The sequence below is a fragment of the Thunnus albacares genome, chromosome 10 (genome assembly GCF_914725855.1).
Source record: "Thunnus albacares chromosome 10, fThuAlb1.1, whole genome shotgun sequence".
Lineage (NCBI taxonomy): Eukaryota > Metazoa > Chordata > Actinopteri > Scombriformes > Scombridae > Thunnus > Thunnus albacares.
This window is the reverse complement of record NC_058115.1, coordinates 32,253,480-32,278,873: the sequence shown is the minus strand read 5'-3', so window position 1 is coordinate 32,278,873 and position 25,394 is coordinate 32,253,480. Positions and strand designations below refer to the sequence as shown.

Below are 25,394 nucleotides of genomic sequence, written 5' to 3'. Positions count from 1 at the left end.
GAAGTCAAGGGAGAACAATGAAATGCCTCGTGTTAGCGTGCGTCACACACACACACACACACACACATACGCACATGACACAGTAATGTTGCAACATAAACAGCAGATGACAAAAAGCACAAATTAAACAAAATACACACATCGTTCACATATATGTACAGTCTGAACATCACTACAACACCTTAATGTGATTGTGATTGTCTCCACGTTTTTTTTTTTTTTTCACAGTGTACGTGATGGCCCCCATCTCCACCCCAAACCCCCAACCCCCCCTCCAACCCCCCTAAACCCTTTTTGTACATTAAATAGAATAGAGCAAGGCACTCTGGGTAAAAGAAGGCGAAAGCGGGCGCCTGGAAAATTACCTGCCATTAATCTGTGCAAACAATTGACTTTTTAGCCCCGGTGATTGGGAACACGGCAAAATTAAAAGTCGTATTTCAGCTGACCTGACAGGAGGTTAAGAAATGGTTGCATTTAGTCTTAGTGTACCTTTTCCTTCATAGTGTAGTAGTTTTTTTTTTTTACAACCCCCACCCCCCCCCCTTCCCTCCCTCCCTCCTCCCTCTTTGTCCCCCTTTTCTTTCTCTCTTCACTGCTTGGCTCCCTGACCGAGCTGGAATTACCTTAAATTGGTCTGAACTGGATGGTAACACTCTAAAGTGCTGCTCAGCCAGCCTAGCTTCTGGCCAAAGAAAGCCAAGAAACAATAAAAAATGGGTAAAAAAAAAAAAAGGAGAAACTAACTCAGGAATTCACAGTCACTCTTTGTCACACTTCAACAAGCTGATCCGGCCATAAAGCAGCTTTAAAACTCGAGTCAGCTCTCTCTCTCTCTCTCAAAAAAAAAAGAAAAACACATTCAGACTTAATGAGGATGTCAGCATGAACCTTTCAATGGTCGCACAAAGAACTCCAGAATCAAAACACTTGTGAATAATAAAAAAAAAAAAAAAAAGGGGGGGGGGGGAAACTCATAATCTTCTTCATTTAAACCACCGTGAAAGGGAGAAACTAAACACAAATGAAAGGAAAAATATATAGAAGCTTAAGGATAGACCGATATGGGATTTTTCCTACATCCAACATATCTGCTGATATACAACATAATGGTGCAATTTTCCTTTGTGCTTTTCTTAAGACTTGTAACTCTCAAACTCTTTGGTTGTAATAAACAGAAACTCCTAATTAAATACTGTAAGTAAGAACTGAACATTTTGATGTACAAGTGGGGAAACACGAACAAATGCATCAACACAAACATTTAAAACCGTGTTCAGGGAATGTTCTCAATCAATGAGAGTTCATTCAAATATCAGCTGATAAATATCGGTAAACCCATATGTGGTCTATCCCTTCGTGTAATCCTTCATGGTGTGAATATTGTGATGTCCATGTAGAGATGAAAACAAATTAACGGAACAAAAACAGAAATGGTGAACAGAACCAAAAACAAACCAAAAAAAAAAAAAAACCAAAAAGGGGAATATCAGCCGTTTTTGGAAGTGGGTGCTGTGCAGGGGTATCAGTGCAGCTTTGGTGGAAGAATATCGGCTGTGCCAAATAAGTCCCAGCGTGACTACCACACCCGGTTGGTCCAATAGATGTCTCTGTTGTACATTGCCGTGTTTGCATACGGTCCTACCTGTTTGTTGCTGTATTTGGGCGGGTTGGCCTTGTAGCTGTAATCCGAATATTGGTCGGAGCCCGTGGAGTTGTTGTCGCCTGTTCCGACGAAGGTGTTGGTAGCGGGGAGGTCCTGAACGGCCTGGTGCTTCTTGGAGGCGGAGGGTGACTGTGGCTGCAGCTGGATGGAGGGCAAGGGGGAGTTGGAGCGGTAGTGACGACCCAGGTCGGGGCTTCCCGGCGGGTAGTTAAGAGGCAGGTGGATTCTGGGACTGTCGTTGACGTTGTCGTTGATGAGGTTGAACTTGAGGCCTTTCTGGAGGCTGGCCTCCTCGTCCTCCTCTAGTGGCTTGGCGGGTTTGGGAGCTTTTCCCTTCTTGCTCTTTTTCCCTTTGCCATTTTTGGGGCCTTGCTTAGGAGCGTACAGGTCCTTGCTCTCCTTCTTGCCGGCCTGGTAGCCGCTCTTGGTGTCCTTCTGTAGCCGATGTCTGATGACCACCACGGCTACGATGACCAGAATGACGCCCGCGATACCCGCCAGGCTGCCATACAGGATGTTACTGCGCTGAGCGAGGGCGTTGTTGGGATCTCCGGCAATGTCCCTATCGAGAGGGGTGTAGAGGCTGTGTCCCACCAGAGCCTCGATGAGGGAGACGTTGGCCTTGGTGTCGTTGACAAAAACGTGGACCAGGGCGGTGGTGTGGCGGGGAGGTTTGCCTTTATCGCTGACTCTCACCACCAGGCGGTGCAGCCCATTGTGCTTGCCGGTGAATTCCTGCGCTAGTGTGATCTCCCCACTGGTGGGCGAGATGTGGAAAAGGCCATACGGGTTGCCGCCAGTGATGGTGTAGACCAGCTCAGCGTTGGGTCCATAGTCAATGTCCTCCGCCTCTACCACCTCCACGCGAGTGTCTGGAGCGGTGACAGGTGTCAGGTATGTGTAGGAGGAGTTCGCTGGTTTGGTGACATAGGGGGCGTTGTCATTCTCATCGAGGACATTGATGGTCACACCCACATAGGAGGAACGAGGTGGGTCACCAGCGTCCACGGCCTTCAGGCGGAAGGTGTAGGTGCTTTCCTTCTCGCGGTCAAAGGAGATGCTGGACAGGATGGTTCCCGTGCCGTTCTGGATCACAAACTTGCCATTGTCCGGTTCTACAAACAGCCTCACCCTGGCGTTCTCACCCTTATCAGCATCGGTGACCGTCACTACACCAACAGGATTCAGCGGAGGCATATTCTCGATGACAGAGAAGCTGTAGCCGCTCAGCATAAACTTGGGGTCATTGTCATTGCGGTCCAGAACATTGATCACCACCGTGGCGGTGCCAGTTTTGCTAGGAAGGCCCTTGTCTGCTGCAGCCACACGGAACTCATAACGCTCCGTCTCTTCCCGATCCAGCAGGTTTTTCACACGAACCTCTCCGGTGTTGCTGTCAATCTCAAAGAGCCTGGAGGCCGAGCGCTCGATGATGCTGTAAGCCAGCTCTGCATTGGTGCCACTGTCTGCGTCTGTTGCCACGACATCCAGCACCTTGTCACCGGGCTGGTTGCCCTCCGCAAAGTCCACCTCGAGCATTGTAGGTGAAAAGCTTGGCGTGTTGTCGTTCATGTCGGTGACCTGAACTTTGAGGGAGTTGGTGCTGGACAGGGCCGGGTTCCCAGAATCCACGGCAACAATTTCAATCCTGTAATCCTTCACACGCTCATAATCCAGCAGGGTAGTTGTCTGCAGGAAGTACTTCCTCTTCCGATCATTGGCAGACTCGCTCGCAGGTCGCAGCTGAAACGGGACGTCACCAGCGACCACGCATGTCACCACCGCATTTTCCCCCTCATCACGGTCCGACACCTGGACCAACGCCACTGGTGTACCAATCGGCATGTCTTCAGAGATGTTGGCCACACCATCCTGGTGCGTCACCAGGCCGATACCTCGGATCTCGATGGCCGGCGCGTTGTCGTTGACGTCCCTGACGTTGATGGTCACCAACACTTTGGAGTTCTTGGAGTTGGGCCCGCGATCTTTGGCAACCACAAAGAACTTGAGGAAGTTCTCCTCTTCGCGGTCCACCAGACCCTTGACGTAGATGATGCCAGTGGATCGGTCGATGCGCAGTAGCCTCTGGACGGTCTCTGACGCCTGATGGAGGCTGTAGTCAATCTCTCCATTGGTGCCGGTGTCTGCGTCATTGGCTCTGACCTACAAGAACAAAAACGAAGATTTACCCTTTCATGATCATACACTGTCCTGCTAAAACCGTGGATACTTTAACACACATAAAGGTTATTCATAGCTTTAGCCTGAAACCTTCTGGCGAGATGAAAGTCCCTCCAACTGCTATAAGTATTTTTAATTTTAGTCAACTGTCAAAAATAATATCAAAAATTCAAACCCGGTCTGCCAGTCATGACACATGACCTGCACACTTCTAGTTTGTTTTTAGCACACGTTAGCTAGCGGCCTCCGCCTTACTGAGTGCTTCCTGTTCATCTTAATTTATCCAATCTTCAGACCTTTGACTTCACAATAAAAGTGTTTTAATTTTTGCATTTTTGCACTTCTCCACTTCTTGTGTCACAATTAGAGCTGCAACGATTAGTCAATTAATCAACAGAAAATTAACTATTTTGATAATCAAATAATCATTTCAGTCATTTTTAAAGCAATAATGACACGTTTTCTGATCTCTGTTGCTTTTCTTTGTCATATATGACAGTAAACTGAATATCTTTGGGTTTTAAATTTTAAATTATAACAGACATGTTTCACTATTTTCGGCCAATTGATAGACTTCAAAACTAATGGATTGATTGAGTGGCTTAATTCATAATAAAAATAATCATTAGTAGCCCTATGTACCATAAAAGTTTAAGTCTGACTCCAATTTGAGTAACTTCTGTCAATTTATAGTCACAATTGATGGTTTATGGCTAACTGGCAGCTTTAACGCACCTCATTATAACCTCAGCTACATTTTAATAGATTCTGTGACTTACAAAGACTCATGGTCATTACTACAACACTACAAACATACAACACCACAAAGCCCTTTGTGCTTTCCTGACAGGGAGGAGTTTTTCTGCTGCGTGTGAAACATAATAGACGATCAAAGCTGAGTGCGCACACCCACACAACAACATCTAACGGCCGTGCAGCGGGTCATTGGCATCTAATGGGCAGATGAGTGAATGTTAATGTTCCTCTCATTATCAGAAAAGCCACGGCTCCTTGGGGCCCATTAGGAGACCGGAGAGGACAGACCAACATGGCCACGATCCGGCTTCAAACGCCCAAATCCAAAGTAAACGGAGGTAATTAGTCAATTAGGAGGTACAAGCAGTCAGCAGAATATCACTTACGATGTACTCGTTAGGACGCCTTTCTATCTACACGTCTAATACTTTTTAATTGCTTTTATTCAATGCCACGGTTGCTGTTAGGAAATGTAGGTTGGCGTGTAGTTTCAAATGAACTCGCTGTTGAACAGCTGATTTTAATGTCCCAGGTGCTGCTGGTCCAGCCACAGATTTCACTTAGAGTAATGTAATTTGGGTTTTTAAATTTTAAGGCCATTATTTCTTTAAAGCAGGACTGGATTTGGACCAAGCTTGTACTAAATCTGCCAGAAGAGGTGAGATTATTTGAGCTTGTTCAAACAAATAATTAAACTCATATTGTTTAGGTCGAGGACACAAAAATATAAATCAGAGTTTCCAAAGTTTCTATTCACTTTCTTGCAAGTTAGCTGAGAAGATCTATATCGATTTCATGTCTGTACGATAAATATGAAGCTACAGCCAGAAGCGAGTTAGCTTAGCTTAGACTGGAAACAGGAGGATGCAGCTAGCCCGGCTTTGTCCAAAGGCAAAAAAATAAATGTGTCAACATTCTGTTACTAGCTAATAAAAAAGTTACGTCTAGTTTGTTTAATCTGTACAACAACCAAAGTTGTGGTTTTATGGGGGGTTATGTGTGGGACTATTTTTTGGCTAGGTGCACTGATTTCCATAAACCACAACTGCAGCTAATGATTATTTTTTATTATCTATTAATAAAATTTCCCAAAGCTTAAAGTGACCTCAGATGTTGTTATGTCTCCTCCAACAGCCCATAACTCAAAGACATTCAGTTTACTATCATAGAGGACTAAATAAACCAGAAAATATTCACGTTTGAGACGCTGGAGTCAGAGAATTCTTTGTTAAAAAATTAAAAATTTGGACGGGGCCAGGCTAACTGTTTCCAGTCTTTATGCTAAGCTAGGCTAACCATCTGCTAACTCCAGTGTGGTATCAATCACCAATTGATATTCAATAAAAAAATGAATAAGGCTGTTTCCCAAAATGTTGAAATCTTGCTTTAAGATTCCAAATATATCAGGTTGAGTTTTGATTTCCATGTAATGCAAATTTTCCATTTGATGGGACGGTGCAGCCATAAAAACATGTTGAGTTTGAATATTTCACTCGATATAAACATCATACAGCTTCAATAAAGAGCCAGAAACCATCTTTGTATTTCTCACACAAGCATTTAAGTGAACATTTACGTGGAAATCAGAGGTTTTAAAGGTTAATGCAGTCAACAGGATCTCTGAGGGATTTTCTTTCTAACACAGACTCTAGTTCGTACTGACACATAATAAATATCTGGTTTCCTGCTTGCTCAGGATCACAGACTGTGACAGACCGTCACCGGCACCCAGGTGGGTGGGGGGGGGGTGACCGTGGAAGTCACTGATCCAAGTCGGAGAGGTTAAGGTTAAAGAAAGCATGAAAGTGAAATTATAATTTCTCCTGCCCATTGATTTCCTTTCCTCCGGTGCGGCTTCACGCAGCAGACATCACCAAACAGCGTTGAATTATTGACAGCTTCTGAGAATTGTGTATTGAACAGTCGAGCTGCTGGAGCGCAGTGCCGCTGTGATGAGGCCAGAGCTGCGCTGGCTGCTCTCCAAGGCCGCTCTGTCCAAGCGAAGAACAAATATAAACACTGTTTATCTCCCGGTTAACAATTAACCAGCGAGACTGACTTGGTTTCTTAAATGAGCGGACCGGTTTTTCTGCATGTTTTTGGCTTTTTTTTTTTTTTTAATACAGAAAAAAAAAACAAATTTCTCCTGTTTTTCCCTCTCCAAGCAGCAATTTGTTTAACTTCATTTCTATTAAATCAGCTTGTACAAACTTGACACTTCAGATGGATAATCCATCAATTTTAATACCCTGACAATTACATTATAATTGTAGTTCAGAGTGTGTAGACTCTTCAAGTCATTTTTGAGCTGCCTCTTTTCAGATTAATGATTAATCAGTTGGTTGTCAAAGAAACATTTGAAGTGTTTTTATCATTGATGAGACTGTAGCTGTGAGTCATTACTGTAGAAATGACTTGACATCTGAATACTATTTACTTGTGTTCTTTGTTCTTCAATAAGCTCTTGATTTGATGGAGGAACAATATGACACATTTGTAAGAAATGTCATGATAATCAGTCGATTAAAGGTCCTGAAAACCTTCCCTCCTCTCAATAAGACTGTTGCTACGGTTACAATCTGTTACTGTTTAGCGACTGTTAGCGACGTGTCCTATATATGAACGGAGGTGTTTTTCTCTTTGCTTTTCCTTACCGGTCTGGAGTGGGCGGGGCTTAGACAGAACAAGCTGATGTCACATGCACCTGTCTGCACCAATCAGGATTCAGCAACATTTGAAATTCAAACAGCTGAGAGTTTGTTTGAGATGTTTTATGCTGACTGTAACGTCTGGTGCTGCTTATTTAATCATGAACATTTAATTTCATTTGCTGAGGAATACTGTGAGATGTGGTTGAAAGCTCCAAATAAAGCTAGTATTATGATTTCTTTGTCAAATTATATATTCATTAAAAAAAATAAATAAGCAACAGCCAAAGTTGAAAGCTCCAGAAAAAGTGGACCTTGAGATAAGATTTTTTTTTTTTTGTCACAATAAAGTCTCCGAGGTCAAAAATGAATATTTAAAGTCATGAATATTTAATGCTACCAAGAAATACTGTAAGAAAATAAATAATGGAAATAAAAACCGAGCCCTCCGGGGGGTTTATGATGCTTTTGTTTACATTTTTCTTTATATTTAATCATCTGTTCATTTATGTTATTGTGGTGGAAGATGTTCACTGCTGCTAAATGACATATTTTGTGTTTATTTGTCTGTTTTAAGATAAATATCAGAGATAAAGAGAGTGAAAGAAAGACCTGATGATGTGAAATGAAGTGACTGTGTGGAAGATGGAAAATCAATCCAAAAAAAAGTGATTGTTTGATTTGGATAAATGGGAAAAAAGCTGTGTTATGCTCCTTTTTAAAGAGTAACATGTCTGCGCCGCCATTGGACGATTTAAGCAGGTCAGGGTCGTCAGTCAGCGCCGTCCCGCCGGCCTCTAAAGCATCACTCTTCAAACGCAACGTTAAGTGAAATGAATTCTGCGGCTCTCTGAAATGCAATGAGCCACATCCAGAGCAATAATACCAATAAGCCCCGTGGATAATCTCATGACTGACTCAGATTAAGTCATGCACGGCTCGCTGGAAGCCTGGCTGGTCGCACCGCAGTCATGGGAGGGATGGGAGGAGGAGGAGGAGGAGGAGGAGGAGGAGGGTGGGAGGATGATACGGCGGAGGTGGGGTTCGTCAGGACGTAGAGGAAAGCCAAAACCCTTTTCCCAGCTCTCTCTCGCCGGCAAAACCTCCAGTTCCCGACGCCTCAAAGGCGGGCTCAAAGGTGAAGTTGAATCAGTGGTTAATATGTGACTACATGCGGCGATCCCACGGCCTGCTTCACCTCCACCGCACCATCTGTCTGTGTACGGATAATTGAGCAGCATATTATGTGCAGTCACTGCGCCGTGTTGTCCTGCAGCTTTCAGTGTTATCACCGACAGGGCCAAAGGTTCTGTAGCAACGTTTTGGTGGACAAGAAAAACTTCCTGAGCGGCATCAGAAGCGGCGGCGCTCAGACATGACGAGGGGGCAGATTGTTTACATCTTTAATCCACAGAATCCTCATTTATTTATTGTCATAAGAGTCAAAAAACAACATGACAACTAAACACAACAGCTGGATTATCAAGACGTCTGTCGGCCTATCAGGTGTCGGCTGTTGCCTGTTTAAGGTGGCGATGGTTGTGTTTACTTCCTGGGACTGATTTTGGTTGTTTTCTTGTCTGTCATGATGATATTTTGCTCGTTAACGTCGGTGCAGAGACACGTGTGTACTGTATTTATGTGTGTGTGTGTGTGTGTGTGTGTGTGTGTGTGTGTGTACTGACCTGCAGCACCGAGTGTCCCAGCGGGCTGTTCTCCGGTAGTTCGGCCTCGTAGTGACTCCTCTCGAACTTCGGAGCGTTGTCGTTCTGGTCGGTGACGGTGACTCGCAGCAGAGCGCTGCTCGCCCTCGCCGGCCTCCCGCCGTCCACCACCCGGATGTTCAGGTCGTACGAGTCCTTCTTTTCGCGGTCCAGGTTGCCCATGACGACCAGCTGCGGCAGCTTCTCCTCCGTGTCCACGGCGACCTGCAGGCTGAAGAGCTGGTCGGCGTCCAGCCCGGTGCTCAGCGAGTACTCGGCCACGCCGTTGGTGCCGGAGTCCCTGTCGGTGGCCATGGGGATGGAGAAGAGGGCGCCGATGTGCGTGTTCTCGGGGATGGACAGGGTCAGGATGGGCGAGGAGAACTGCGGCGTGTTGTCATTGATGTCCAGCACCTCGATGCGGCCCTCGATCAGCCGCGGGCCCGAGCCCATGCCTTTCACCATGTCTGTGATGGACACCTCGAACTCCAGGAAGCATTTGTCGCCGTCAAACAGGTTGCGGCAGTCCCTCAGCGTCTCGCGGTCGATGGGAATCTCGGTGGTGTAGATGTCGCCGGTTTTGCCGTCCACCCTCAAGTACGGCGAGCCCACCTCCAGCTTGTAGAGGTGACCGGTGTCGGGCAGGCCCTGGTCCGCCGCCAGGCTGCCGATCAGCGTGTTGGGCGGCTGCTCCTCAGGGACTCGATAAAGGATGTCAGATGGCGCGGCGCCGCAGGAGACCAACAGGACCGCCGCCAGGAACAGCAGAACCTCCCACCTCAGCGCCGCCATGTCTCCGCCAGACAGCACCGCTCTGAAAGACACAAACAAGAGAAAACAGATTAGCCAGACCGCCCGTCACTCATCCTACATATGGCGTCCAGACAGCGCCCGAAAAACAGAAAGTTGACTCGGAATCAGCAGAGCTGCTCCTCATTCAGATTTATGTCGGCGCTGCTCAGGAATAGATTGTCGAATTTGTCTCCTTGGGGCACTAAAAGTGTCCAAAACTGTTATTTGCGAGACCTGAAGGCGACGAGGTTTCGGGGCTTCGGGCTGCTGTGTGTGGAGAGCAGCCGAGCAGCAACGAGTGATGAATTCCTCCTGCTGCCAGTCCGCCGCTCTGACAGGAAGACAAACCGAGCGCTGCTGCGGGTGACACTCCACCAAAAATACTGACGAGAGGCAGCGAGAAGGAACGGGACACCTGTGAGTCTCAGTAACTTAGACTGAGGACTTTATAAGCAGGAAAACATCATGGAGGAGGAATGCACTCATTCAGACAAAAAACAGAGCCGAACAAGTTGATTTTGTTATTTATTAGATGATGGACGTGTTGTAGCCCTCTGCATGAGATCACTGTGTCTAAGATGAAGGTTCAAATAGAGGTGAGTATTTTAATAGGTCCACATACAAATACATTTTAAAAAGAGGGAGAAAATACTAAATGATGATAAGTGGAAAACAAAACCAGATGGAGTTCACATTAAAGTAAGAAACACTACATTCATCATTCAAGTCACCGAGTAAAACGCTACACAAGATCCAGTGATTTTATTTTGAAAATCACCCCAAATGACCCCCCCTGCATTTCAGAAGCTGAACAAGTCTGTTTCCCTGTTTAAGGCGGGAACGTCACGCCGTCATTCCGTACGCAAGGTAGAGACGTGGATCGCCATAACGACGGCTCTTCTTTCTTTACGGCGGTATTGAAGGATCTCCTTATAAAAAGGAGGTCAAAAGTGTTTTTTAAACGAGCGATACGACTTTTATGGAGCCTGAGGACGGAATAAAAAGTGAATGAGATGTTTTGAGTTGTGACGTGAGTTTTGATTTTCGAACCCTTTGGATGGATCTTCAGGATCGTGTGAAGGAAATTAAATTTTTTATCACCTTCTGACCCATCAGGCAAGAAAAAAACTAATTTGCTGTCTGCTGCTGTAAAGTTTCTTTGACTTAGATTTAAGACGTTTGAATATTTCAGCGTGGTCTTGTACTTCATACATCAGCGAAGGCCTTGAAATAAGCCTTTATGTTTATTTATAGTAGATTTGTCCAGACTCTCCCCTTTTTTTTTTTTTTTCCTCCTACCGAGCTGATGAGCACCGGCTTTCTGATCAAGGCTGAATGTTTTACTTACAAACTGACTTTTCACCCGCTGTCTGGTATTCATAATGCCACATTTGAGTCTTACTCTCTCTCCTCCGTCCCTCCACCTCTTTCTTCTCTCCCGTCTCTTCACTTTATATTTTCTTTCTTGGCAGTAATTCATCTCAGACACACACACACACACACACACACACACACACACACACACTCCGCTGTAGGAGTTTCTCGGCTGCAGGTCGTCGGGGTTAATCTGAAGAGAGCTTTTTTTTTTTTCTTCTCCTCACGTCCTTGATTTGGAGAGGAACACACACACACACACACACACACACACACACATATACACACACCGACATGGACCAGCATACTGAGCAGGAAGCAGGAAGTCTTGGTACTCTCCTCCTCCTCCTCCTCCTCCTCCTCGTCCTCATCCTCTGATGACTACAACGCTGATGCACAGAGTTTACTTGTGTACTACTGAACGACGTGTGCGAGTGTGTGAATGTGTGTGTGTGTGTGTGTGTGTGTGTCTCCTACAGAGTGAGAAAGACACGTCAGGCCTTTCAGCTGCTTCTGTCATTCACACAACCGACATAAAACCAGGAGAGTAAAGTTATTTCAGCGCAGTAAAGACGACAGGTGAGCTATTTTCAAAAGTTTTCTGTAGCGGAACATAAAAACATAAAGAGATAAACAGATTAAAGCTGCAACTGGTGATTTTATTCTTTCCGTGTAACTGATTAATCATAGATAATTATTTGAATCAAAGGTAATTAAGTTGACATGGATACAGAGGAGAGAAAAAAGCGGTAAAAATCCTCCATTTGTGGAGCTGAAAGCAGCAAATGTTTGACATCGCCGGTGTTTGTCGTCCAGTTGTTCTTCCACTCTGCTCCCTGCTGTGAGTGACAGACACACACACACACACACACACACACACACACACACACACCTAATTACCCCTGCATGAATGTGAATGAGTGTGTGTTTGCATGTGTGAATGTGCATGTGAATACCTCTATGTGTGTGTGTGTGTGTGTGTGTTACAGTGTAAACTATGCGTGTGTTGCTTTTCTCACATTTTTTCTCCAGAGCTGCCAAATACCCCAAATCCACTAACCTCTGACCTCTGACCCCCCCTCCCTCCCCACCCTCCCCGCTACATTTCACACAGCACCGTGGAAACGGAGCTGAAACAGTTTACTGGCTGACGTCCAGTCTGCCCAACACAACAACAGTCAGTCTGCACAAAACTACACCGAACACACACCCTGTATGTTGTAGATAATGAGAGCAGCGGTGCTCTAATTTAAAAAATATCCGTCATGCATAATTCCTAAAATAATTAGCCTATACTATGATAAGTTCAATAAAAGAAAATGTAAATGTGAGCTCCGTAAACCGCGTTTTAAAAGCAACAAACAGCTTTAAAATGACAAATGAAGAAGAAGAAAACAAACACAATCACGTCCGTGTTCATCACACTGAATGAAGACCGAACACGCTGTTAGAATTATGATCCATGTCCATTTGTATGCCCATTTGCATATTTGCATGAGGCCTCGCCGTCCTGACAGCGGAGTTTGTTTAACAGTGACCTCATGTTTTGCCAGCAGGTGAAAATAAACCAGGACGTGAACGACGTGAGAGACGAGTCGAGCTACAGTCAGTCAGTCTGTCTGTCCGGTAAAACTGGATCAGACAGGAATGCGTTCAGGATTCTGACTGTATCACATGTTGCATAAGATGAAGATGAGTTATAGGATTTCTACATTGCATTATTCCAGTAATGTGCCAAAAATATGTTATCCTCAGGAACTCTGGGATTTTAAATAAAGTTATGGCTCCACAGAACAAGACCGGAAGGACCGGCGCTGCTACGTTACGAGCGGATATCGTAAAAAAAAACGTTTAGCAGAAAAGAAAAAGAAATATGTTGTAACTCAACATTTCACTCATACGTTCAGTATTTACAACGTTAACTAACAACATTTTCTCATCATGGTGTTGAAATTTAGTTGCATATAAACATAAAAGTCGGCTGGATTCACCTGATTATCGACTTAGTTCATGGCTAATCACTGGAGAAGAGTTTTCAGAATGATATAATAATAATTATCAGATATATTTGTATTTATAGGTGTGGGATATTTACATTTTCATAATAGTAACGCTGACATGACAACTGAATTTCAGTCCTGAAACTACTTTTTTTTTTTAACACCTTACTTTGAGAAATATTAGCTTGTTTTTTTCTTGAAAACACTTTTAAAAACGAGCCACAAACAGTCTAAAACTCACAAAATTGTGAATAAAGTCTGGTACAAACTGATCACAATACTGACGGATCAAAATACTACTGAGCTCCAACACACAGGGCTACATACATCTTATTAAAGATGCTATCATTTACAGAAAAATCCATTTGAAGCTCTTGAAAACTAGAAAATAAAACCGTGCAGCTACACATGACCTCATATTCATTGCTATATGTGTAAATCAAGCTTCCTGTCTGTCATGTAAACTCTAACATGTGGAACCAGAATGTCTGGCGGTCATGAGAAGTTCGGGGTTGAATGTCGAGAAAACAAAAAAAACCCCCAAAAAACAAAAATCAAAGTGCAGCGAGTTCCTGTTTGTTGATGTTTGACCTCACAGCTGACACGTTAGCATGTTAGTGTATGTTGTATAAGCATGTGTGTGTGTGTGTGTGACTGTGTGTGTGTGACTATGTGTGTGTGTGTGTCCTCGGGGACGGTCTCGGGTGAGCCAGAGATCGTCCAGCTCGGCCTTTTTCCCACAGTCTGAAACTTTCTCAGCGACCGGCCGCTGAGTGTGTGTGTGTCCTTCAGTTGTGTACGAGTGTGTGTTTGTGTACAAAGAGGTCGAGCCAACAAGCTGCTGGAATCGGTCTGTGTGTGTGTGTGTGTGTGTGTGTGTGTGTGTATGTGTGTTACATTACAAAGACAGTAACATTTCCATGTGTAAGGGAGTCGGACAGTAACTGTTTGACTCCCGCTCAGAGCGTCTGCTGCTGCTACTGCTGCTGCTGGGACGGGCGAGAGACAATGACTCACAACAGCGGATGTAGAAGAGAGAGAGAGAGAGAGAGAGGGCGTGTCCAGACATCATCATCTGTACATTACAAAGCAGCTCAACGGCCTCGTTACCACCTGCTGTGTGTGTGTGTGTTCACTATTGATATTCAGATTGTGTCTCCATGACGATGCCCCCCACATACATTACATCACTTTACATTAAACTACATTAACCTGCCACTGTACATATATACAGTATATGTAAACACATACACTATATATGTATGTAAATATCCAACAAAGGTCCAGGTGAGTATTTAAATATTTAAAATTTGCAATATTTACTCCATATTCATGTTGTAGATGTTAAAATTTTATGTCAAAAGTGATCAGAAAATAAAATAAATCACACATTTGTGCACTGAAATTCACTAAAGTACTACAACGAAAATTCATCGCCGACTAATTGACAACTGATTCATTATTTTGAGTCATTTTTTTAAGGAAAAACACCCAAATTGTCTGATTCCAGATTCAGAGAGCGTCTCCATGTTGATGCCCCCCACCTACATGATATCACATTATATCACATTACATCACATTACATCAGACAGACGAGCTACTGAGCTGCAGCCGCCCTACATTAAACTACATTAACCTGCCGCTGTACATATATAGAATATATGTAAACACATATGCTATATATGTGTATAAATGCCACACAAAGGTCCAGGTGAATACTTAAAATTAGCAATATTTACCCAATAATCATGTTGTAAAAATTTTAAGTCAAAAGTGATCATAAAATAAAATAAATCACACGTTTGTGCACTGAAAATTCACTCGAATACTACAACGAAAATTCATCGCCGACTAATTGACAATTGATTTCATTATTTTGAGTCTTTTTTTTAAGGAAAAACGTTCAAATTCTCTGATTCCAGATTATAAAATGTGAAGATTTCATGATACTAAACAGAATATCTTCATGTTGTAGCCTTTTGGTCTCCACTAATATAAAAAAAACTTACTGTATTTAAGAGATAAACATCTTGATAAAAGCAAAACATTGGCTGACATATTGTATAAATCACCAAATTATCAGACTAGATACTCAACAACAACAAACTTTAAATTTCTAGAGAACATTAACAAGCACATGACGCTGACTGGACTCATAACACATTAATTGCACAATAATTATCTACTGACCTTTGCTTTGTTTCTACTGAGCTGATCAAACTGTAAAGATCCCGTGACACGAACGGCTGAACTCTCCTTTTAAAACTGTGCATCTTCCTCAGCGTCCACCTCCTGCTGCACCGGTGGGAGGAGGGACTAAAAAAAGGTCCAACCGGCTCGTCCTATCAGATAAAAACTGATGTCTCATTGGTTTACTTTGTACCTCAGGACACGTCACTGACATGCTGAGGTTTCACGTCACCATTAAGGAAGTTATGAAACTGTTTATGAGAGCAATGAGGCATCAGCATAACAAATATCTGTTATCATGTTTTAGTGGTTTACAGTTTCAGTGATGCTCTGACGAACTTTAATAGCTTTTTAGTATCAGTTTAAAATGTGTCCAACGTCTGGCCAAAGTTTTCATGTAGTCATTTTATCTTCCAAACACAATTTTGCCAAATTTTAGTCAGTTTTCTTGCTTTTGTTTAGACGACATCTAACATTTGAGCACTCAGAGTGAGTCTGAGAAGATTGTGAACAACAAGCGTCTCTACCTCACTTTATTTCCACTAACTACTTTCTTTTCAGTCGGATCTGTTTAAACTGGACCCTTCTGTCATCTGTCTCATATAAAAGCTTGAATAACTCCCGGGATCGTTTTTAATTGCATTAATGTGTTCAGTAATTACACAGGCACATTAACAAACAAATTACAAACCATTCAAATATGACAACTACTCTGCCAACTCTGGCCACTAAAAGCTGCTGGCTGGTTGCCAAACTGGGAACCAGTTCTGAAAGTTTCTGGTCTGGCCTCATAGGTATGTGTGTGTGTGTATACCTCTGTGTGTGTGTGTGTGTGTGTGTGTTCTTTATATAAACTACAGTAACCTGAATGTCCAGCACTCCTTGTTCACACACATACCAACCCTGGCTTGAACTGACTATGACACACACACACACACACAGAAAATCAAAAGATGCTTTGATGGTTTTTTTTTTTTAGATCTCAGAAGGACAGGATGTTCACAGTCGAGGTGATCTCTCTCGCGACGGTCCAGCATGTGTGTGTGTGTGTGTGTGTGGTCCCCCCCCCCCCCTTCCACCCCACCCTGCAGCACAAAGGGGATTACTCTAATGACTCTATTCACTACCATTGTTTGATCCAGATTAGCACACACACACACACACACACACACACACACACACACACACACACATCCTCCCTATTCAGATGCAGCAGCCAACTGTTGCCGTCCTCTCTGCCTCCTGACACCACCTGTATCCACCACAAAAGAAATAGTTTAAGTTCTAATCGACTCAAAAAGGTATTTATAGTTTGTTGAGAAAAACCGGCGTAATGAAAACAAGACCGAGTGTCACAGAAGAAGATTGTTTAAATATGGGAGGATGACATGACGGTGCACATTTGCAGGCTGTCTGTCTCTCCTGGAAAGGATTAGTAGTTTTGCACTGTTATGCATGAAAAGGGGACAAAAAAAGTTCAAACATGAAAACGTGGGAGGGAGAGGGGAGAGAGAGGTTTACGAAGCAGCTCTGGTGGCGTTTACTGTACCGTTACGTTGTGTCGTCCGATCACGTCGAAAGGTTTTCATAAAACTGTCGCCACAGAAAAGAGGGAGACGTGATGAACTGTACGAATGGGAAATAACTGAAGCCAATATCACAAATAAAAAAAAACATCCTGTACAAGATACGACACCCTCGAGTCTTTAGACTCTTCATTCCCATAAAGAAAAATTCTCCCAAACGGTGAAAAATCAAGACTAAAAGTGACAGAAGTGGTTGTGTGAAGGATGAAATCTCTGCCTGAAGACGGCAAAATAGTCCGACTGTCGGTTTTGAAGCTTCCTGTTCCTTCCACCGAATCAATATTCACAACAACAAAAAAAAAAAACATCATATGAGCATCAGTGGAGGGAAAATATATAGTAGAAAGGAAAGCTGAGTGTTGCTGGTAATCTCTTCAAAGCTGAGTGTCAGTGTCGATAACTAAACTACACTTTCTTTTCAGGAGCTCTCTGTGAGAAATAAAAGTTTTTCTATGAAATATCTCCTTCGACAAAAGAAGCCAAAGTTCTCAAATATTCAATATTATCCAACTAAACAACAAGCAGGTGCACAAGAGCTTTGCCAAAACAGTTCAATATATGTGAAAAATGGTGTTTCAGTCGGTACCAGAGAAAGTTCTGAGCATTAAACGCAACATTAAAATCTCTCTTAAGCAGATGCAGCAACAATCACATTAACTACAGAACTACTCACATCACAAACATCAGTTATAATTCATACTTTCCAAATGTATAACACGCCTCCGCCTCTCCGCGCAGGCAGCAGGTGTTGCGTCATGGTTTATGAATGCGCCCGCACCTTAAGTAAATAGTCTGTGTGTAACAGAAAAGAATTTATCAGGGGCCGATAATGAAAAGAACGTGACTTTTCTCTGAGGCACGAACGCACCGTGTGACTGAGACCAGCTTCACATGACGGATGTTTTACTGTCAGACAGGAAAAAGTGGATTTTCAGACGCTGACTCACTGGTTTTAATGGTTTCAGTGTATTCTGCTCATCCTGTTGTGTGTTAACGCAGCTTGAAAATCTTGCTCGGAGGCACTGCAGCAGTAAATCTGACCGGTCCAGGGATCAAACCTGTGACCTTTTACTGACAGGAAGTGCTGTCTGACCTCACTCACACTCACTCACACACACACACACACTAACACACACTCTGATCCTCTGGCAGCAGCAGCAGCAGCAGCAGCAGCAGAAGGGGATTATGGGAGTGGATGGCAGATGAACAGCAGGCTGGTATGAAGTAAAGATCAGGCATCAGAACGCTGTTTTAAATCCACGGCAACATATTTATTCCACATGTCAGACTACGGCAGGAGCAAGAGGACAAAACAAGGACAAACTCCTTCTGTGTCAACAGATCCGACAATCGAACCGCCGCTCAGACCACCACGATAAAGAGCGACCGTCACGTTTGACCAAACCGTGACGTAAGTTTCATAAAACGGTTTAGAGTCGATTAACGATCAGTCAATCAAAGAACATCTATTAAAACAGACGCAGTGACGGTGACATCACTGTGGTCGCTGTAACCGCAAAAATTCTCCGCTAGCATCTTTTTAAATGTGAATATTTCAAAGTTTTCTTTGATAATAAACTCAACATCTTTGGTTTTTTTTGACTTTTGGTCCAACAAAACAAATCATCTGAATATCATAACGTGGGTTTCAGTAAATAACCATCAATCTACTGACATTTCATCCACTGTAAACAACAAATCAGCTCAATATGAACGACAACTTGTAACGTCTTAAAACTCGATTGTCGACACAGAGTCCTTCTTCTAGACCAGGACCATATGATGCGGGACTGAGGTCCTTTCATAGTTGATGTGATACTTGAGTGGTACAAATTTGTGATTAATAAAATGATGTGTAGTGAACTTTTACCTCAGGAAGTCCGGCAACAGATTTGATAATAGATTAATGATTTTAGCTGTTTATCAAGCAAACATTCCCTGCTTTTCTTCATATATATATATATTTATATATATACATATATCTATCATATATTGCTGTAAACTGAATAACTTTCAAACATTTTGACACTTAAAGACATTTTAAGATGAAATTATGATGGAAATAATAATGAGAGCGAGGGTTGGTCGCCGCCCTGTATATCAGGTGATTAAAGTTCAAACTCAGCATATGTGGATGCTGCTTCACGTTATTCATATTACAGCTGTTCATGCATGATTTAAATATGCAGAGATGTTTCGCACGACGGTGTGAAATGACACGCGGTGCTCGGAGTTTGAGCAGGCGGCGAGTTTCAAACATCACACTTTAACCTCGATTTCTACACAGAGAGAGAGAGAGAGAGAGAGAGAGAGAGAGAGAACACACAAAAACACCAAAATCAATAGAGCAATAAAACATCCAGTCAATAAAGATGCTTTTAACAGCAGGAAACGACGACATCTGTCCATCTGTCCAACATGAAACTACCTGTGGATGTTTACCGCTCCCTCGGGACGACGCTTCTTCTTCTACCTATTTTCCTCGTTTTTTTTTAATCAAAACTAAAATGACGACAGTCTCCTCGGGTGAATGACATCAGATGTTATTGCAGCTTTTGGCTGAATTGGATTTAGTTGAGTGTTGAGTGTTGAGTGGCAGCTGCACTCCAGATCTCATAGGTAAGATTTTACTTTTTTTTTCATCATTTCCTACAAAAAAAAAAAAAACTTTCTCTCAGATTTGGTAAAAGCTTCTACTAGCACCACCGTCAGGTCAAAATCTGCACTCACACACCCGCGCGACTCAGCGAGCGACGTGACGGTTTCGTGCTCCCGAGTTCTGAGACGTGACTCCTCAGTCTGCACCCGTGTTTCACTGAAGCCACACACACAAACAACAACACGTCCGATTCTGTGAGAAAACAGAAAACATGGAGGAAAAACGCCTCGACACCGTTCATCCTAATATGAAACATGCATCTACAGCCTGAATGACTGTAGCTTCAGGCAGCATGTTTTAGCTGTAAGTTAAAGACCTCAGTGGAAAAAGACCCGGATACAAAACAATGACATTAGACATGATTATAGACGTGATTAGTTGATGTCACTGATCACACACACACACACACATATATATATGTTCCTCATTTCCTCCCTCTGGTTATTTGGCAGATCTGTCGCTGGTATAATTAAAGGGAGCTGTGATTCCAGTGTTCGTTCAATAACCCTTCAAGGGATCCAAAGATAATTTTGAGGGGGTCACCAGATACTATAAAATACATTTCATCTGTTTTTTTGTTTTATTTTTCTTGTGAAATACTAGATTCTTTCACCTCTTCAGGCCTCAAAATCAAACAATGTTGAACTGTCGGTGACTCGTGTCCAAACATTAACTGTAAGAGGTCACAGGTTGAGTTGATTTAAAGGGCTTATGAGCCAAAGAGATTGCACGCAAACGGTCGGAAAGTCATGTGATAGGTGTTCAACTCACCTGTTCAGCATCTATTTGAACATTAATCTTGTGGTTTTCTGGATAAATAAAGACACCAGATTGTTTTTTTTTTCCCTCCATGAATGAAAATCATAAAAACTTGAGCTACTCTGAAAAGCAAAGTGTGTTTGTGAATATTACCGAGACGCCAGAGATGTGACAAAACAGCTCAATGAAAAGATTTTGAAGATCCTAACAGCTGATTAGTCGACCGATCAGCTGAGTCATTACAGCTGAAGGTGAACGTCAACGCTGCTTGTGTGAGTCAACATGACTTTTTGACTTCCTCATTCTTCTGGCTTGTTGTCACACCTGAACTCAGAAAAAAAAAAAAAAAAAAAGGAGAAACCTGCCGTGTAAACTCTTCAATCGGAAGCGTGGACGCCTTTTTTTTTCTCCTGCGGTGAAGATGTGAATGTGTGTGCGTGCGTGTGCTTCCATTTCACACACCGAACCCATTTCCACTCTCCCAGCTCCCATTTTAATGACGGGCATTAACAACACGGCTCGCTCAGATCTCCAATTTTTACGCAGAAATGTGCAGAACGGACTCTGTTCGACCTCCCTCCCTCCCTCCTTCTATTCCTCCTCCTCCTCCTCCTTCTCCTCTCTATTTCTTTTTTTTCTCTTCATGTCATCCTCTTCCTCTCCCCGCTGACTAATCCTCCACTTCCAACCCCCTCGCCTTCCCACAGAGCCATGGGTGACCCTGACGTTTGTCTTTGTTTTATCTGGTCAAATTTGAACGGATACGCCTCCAAATTACAGGAGAGGCAGAGAGAGTAAATCCCGGAGCCCCGGTATCAAACCTCAGACCTCACCCTCGGCTCCGCGGAGGCAGCGGCTTGGCTCGGGTGACAGCGTGGCACCGCCGTCCAAACCGGCCGCAAACCTCAGCGAGAGTATCTCCACTTCAGCCACTTCTGCTGCAAAATAAACCTCAATATACCAGAGTGCATGTCTGACACCTTTGCGCAGAGGAAACCCCCCCAGAAGCTGAACCCTCAGGAGCTTTAATGAGCTTTTTATGTGTTTGTAAAACATTTCTTGAGCAGTAATATGGAGGAAAGATGTCATTTTAAAAGCCACAAGCGACACGTCTATTTTTTTTGAGATACAACCAGATTTAGAGAGATTCAGATTCTCGTTTTCGACAGAAACGCTAACGACACGGTGGCTGAGCTCCGCAACGTCTCTCCGTTAAGACTGGTTTTGATGTGACGAGGAGGTCTCTCATCAGCCGAGTCTCAGGTGTTTTTTTTTTTATGTCAGAAACGATAAGGAGCGGGATGAAATAGGGAAACCGGGTCAAAGGTCAAGCGTAGGAAGTCAAGTGTAGGAACAGAAACACAACGCCCGTTTCCCCCCCCCCCCCACCGGCGCCCTACCAAACATCTGGCGGAGAGCAGAGTTCTAGAAATTTTGGATGTTTGAGAGTGCACCACGGTGGCAGCGTTTACTACCAGAGCTCACTCTCTGTCAGGGAGAGGCAGATGCAGTTTGCATGTAAATACCCAACTCCCACACCCTCCCTCTCTCTCTCTCTCTCCCTCTCTCTCTCTCTCTTCCTCTCTCTATCATGTAGAGCAGGTCGGACGCCCACCCTCTTTTTTTTCCCCCTCCTCGCTGTCTCTCTCTCCATACCACAGCAGAAGGAAGGAAGGCGGACTGGTAAGCCGGAGACTGGAGAGACCGGACGGACTGGATTCCCCGGTAGTGACGCACCACTGGCTTCGGCGGAGGAGATTCATCATACACCTGCCTCTCGTTCGTCCCTGCTTTTACAGTTTACACTGAAACTCCTACGCCTTTATTTGGTTTTAAGCTCATGTTAACAGCACACACACTCATTACAAGGGGAGGGGGGAGGAGGAGGAGGGGAGGGGGGGTAAACATGAAGGGAAGGGGTGTTAAATTTGATGCTACAGGTGCCCGGGAGGCCTCAGGTGCTGTGTGAGGGTTTACAGAGGAACAGATATGGAGAGAGAGAGATACGTGCTCCCTCGCCTGTGTGACTGGTTTATGAGCAGCCTCAGATGAATGGACTGTTGTATTGTTGCTTTAAGCAGCCCCAGGAGTCCCTGAAGGAAGATTAGCTCTAATATTACAGTGGGAAGACAAACCTCTGATTATAATGACGAGCTTTTTTTTTTATTTATTTATTTATTTATTTATTTTACTGCCGTTGTATATTCTTCTGTATAGACTGAGGGGTCCCTGCAGAACTCTTAAAGCCTCAGATGGAGCTATAATGACACCCCACTGTGACGATGCTCCTATATGCACCATAGGGAGCGGTGCACATACAGTAGTCCCCTCCTGGAAATGCATTATACAGGATTACTGTAGTGATTTTTCAGTTTCAAGAGAGGTTAGGAAACCCGGAGTGACCCACAGGAAGCTGTATTTTATTACTGTCAGACATGGAGGTAAGGTTGAGGACGGAGAGGGATCGATACGGATCAATAGCACTATAGTGTAATATAGGTAAAATACCAATCTGAGGAGATTAGACGCTGGATATGAACATCATATCGGTTTAAATGGTTTATTTTTACCAACAAGTGTTTTAAAAACAGCTGTTCGATCGTTACAAACGCCTTCAGAGATTGATCCTCCATCGAGTATGTGTGTTTTTTAATTAAGGTACAAGTGCTCATCCAGATGAAATTGGTAATAAAGTGAATATAGTCGTCCTGTTCTCGTGCGTAAAGCGTCTCCTAAAGACCAGCAGACTGGCTGGAGGATTTTGATGAAAATGTTTGAAACAATTTCTATGAATGTGCATATGAATAAGATGATCTGGTGAATGATATTCTGCGTGGACCGGGGTCTGTGGAGAGAAGTTCCTACCTGGACCGGGTGAGAGCCGCGCAGTTCCCCAGCTCTGAGCGCTCCAGCCCGGCTACAGGCGCCGCTACTCCTCGGTACCCAGACGGAGCCGCTCCAAACCTCCGGAAAGAAAAACCCCGAAATTAAAAATCCACAACGTTGAAAAAAAAAAAAACAACACCTCAAAACAAATCAAACAATCCAGTCGGATAATTATCCCTCCAATTCCTCTCACAATTTCTGTCCACTTTTACTGTCGTGACCAGCGCTGCGCGTTAAACCGGCGGTCCTTCCTCTCTCCGGGGGAACGGCTAGAGCTGGAGCCCAGCCGGGGGAAGACCCGTCCGGACTGGGGGGGGAGGGTGGGGGCGGGGGACGGGGGGGTCACTCACTGCTACTCCGTGGAGGGGTGACTGTTACCACCGGGCGGTGTGTGCCGACAGCAGCATCCTCCGCTGATGGCACGCTTGGGGAGGTAGTGGGGTGGAGGTGCTGGTGATAGTGTAAGCGGACGGAGCACCGGGATGAGGGAGGAAAAAATGTACAAAAAAAAAAGAAAAGAAAAAAGACAAAAAAAAAAGAAAACGGTTAAAAATCACCCAAGCAAGAAACACTAGGTCCGGTAGGTCCGGGAGTTTTACCACCAGCGGTCGTCCTGTTAGTTTCCACCCCGACGCGCGGTCACCGCTCTGCCGCTACAAACTCTGTCCGCCTCCCGGTCCAGCACGGAGCAGGTCGCGCGGCTGTACTGTCTGTGATGAGAAAGTGGAGTGATTCCAAACGGCTGCGCTCGCGCTTCCCTCCCTCCCTCTCTCTCTCTCTCTCTCTGCCTCTCTCTCTCTCTCTCGCTCTTCCAACCTCTCCCCCCTCCCCCCTCCCCCCTCCACTCTCTCTATACACTATACAGGGGGGGCGGAGCGAGCATCCACCCCAACAACAACTCTTCATGGATTTCCCAACATTTTCTGTCATTTTACAAAACGATATGGCGACTTCTTTTCGCTGCCATTTGTGAACAACCGGTGCTTGTGTCTTTTTTTTTTTTTTAACCGTCTAAACTGTGACTGTATACGGCAGCTCGGAGCCACAGGTCCGAGTCTCCATCACCTAAAAACATTCAAATAAAAAGAGTGTTAAAGGGATGAAAAACACTCAAATACTCACAGATTCAAACGGTCGAAACCTCAGACTGTCGGATTTCTCTCCCCCTCTATTTCTATTTACCCAAATATACAGTAAATAAATGTCTCTCTCTCTCTCTCTCTCTCTCTCTCTCTCTCTCTCTCTCCCTCTCTCTCTCTCTCTCTCTCTCTCCACCGCTGTATTCCTACCTCTCTCATCCTCCCTCTCTACCAGCTCCGTCCTGCCACAGAGAGGCGGGAAGGAGCTGTCTCTCGCGCTCTGAGCGCCACCTACAGGCGACAAGCGGCACGTGGCGTAAGGGCTGAGTGAGGCAGAGCACGAAGCTCAAGGTGCAGGCTTTTTTCCCGCCACTGTGAAGCAAAGAGCAGCAGGGGAAATGTAAGAAAATAGAGTCCGTGGTGTGAAATATACTGATATTTATATTTTTACTGTTGTTCCACCGGTGGCTGTTATATGAACACAGCACAGCATGTGGTGGATAGAGGCTGTTATCTAAAGCAGCTTACTGTACTCTAACATTACATACAACACATATGGATTATGATTTTGCATATGGCTGCCTCCGTTTTGGCGATCTGCTTAAAAAGCTAATCCAAATGCATCATTGAAAAAGAATTAAAGCGTATTCTCTAACACTTAATGTCACCTTTTGCTCTTATTAGGAATAGATAGAAAGATAGATAGATAGATAGATAGATAGATAGATAGATAGATAGAGTACTTTATTAACTCCAAAGGGAAATTAAAATGTTACAGCAGCCACTTGACATCAATCAAAATACAAAAACAATGAGGTAGGTGAAAGACACAAATACAATTAAAAGCTAAATTATATACAACAACTATTAGAGACATAACCATAATTATAATACTATTTGCTGAGTATTTAAACTGATCAGTGATGTTAATGTGCTATATAGTATAATACACTAGTGCAAGTCAAGTGGGTGAAATATCCTATCAAGTGCTTTTTATCTGAATTTACTCGTTAAAAAGTGAAAAAAAAACCTACCAGTGCTTTAAAACTTATTTTAGCATGTCCCTGTAGCCTAGATACCCGACAAAAAAGAATAGTAATGTGGGTTGCGGCACT

General features: G+C 43.9%; 1 protein-coding gene across 3 annotated transcripts; it reads right to left on the bottom strand.

Annotated features, from left to right (window-relative positions):
- Positions 1–562: 562 nt before the first annotated feature.
- LOC122989857 (protocadherin-1-like) lies at positions 563–24,408 on the bottom strand. 3 transcript variants are annotated; one of them, XM_044362887.1, is made up of 4 exons: positions 24,323–24,408; positions 23,180–23,278; positions 8,937–9,768; positions 563–3,829 (listed from the first exon to the last, which is right to left on the bottom strand). In XM_044362887.1, exons 3-4 carry the CDS (start codon positions 9,744–9,746, stop codon positions 1,580–1,582), a joined length of 3,060 nt encoding a protein of 1,019 aa, XP_044218822.1. In that variant the 5' UTR covers positions 9,747–9,768; positions 23,180–23,278; positions 24,323–24,408; the 3' UTR covers positions 563–1,579. The 3 variants fall into 3 exon arrangements, with proteins under 3 accessions (XP_044218822.1, XP_044218821.1, XP_044218820.1); XM_044362886.1 differs by lacking the exon at positions 24,323–24,408 and adding an exon at positions 23,394–23,966; XM_044362885.1 differs by lacking the exon at positions 24,323–24,408 and having other exon boundaries at positions 23,180–23,966.
- Between the last annotated feature and the right edge of the window lie 986 nt (positions 24,409–25,394).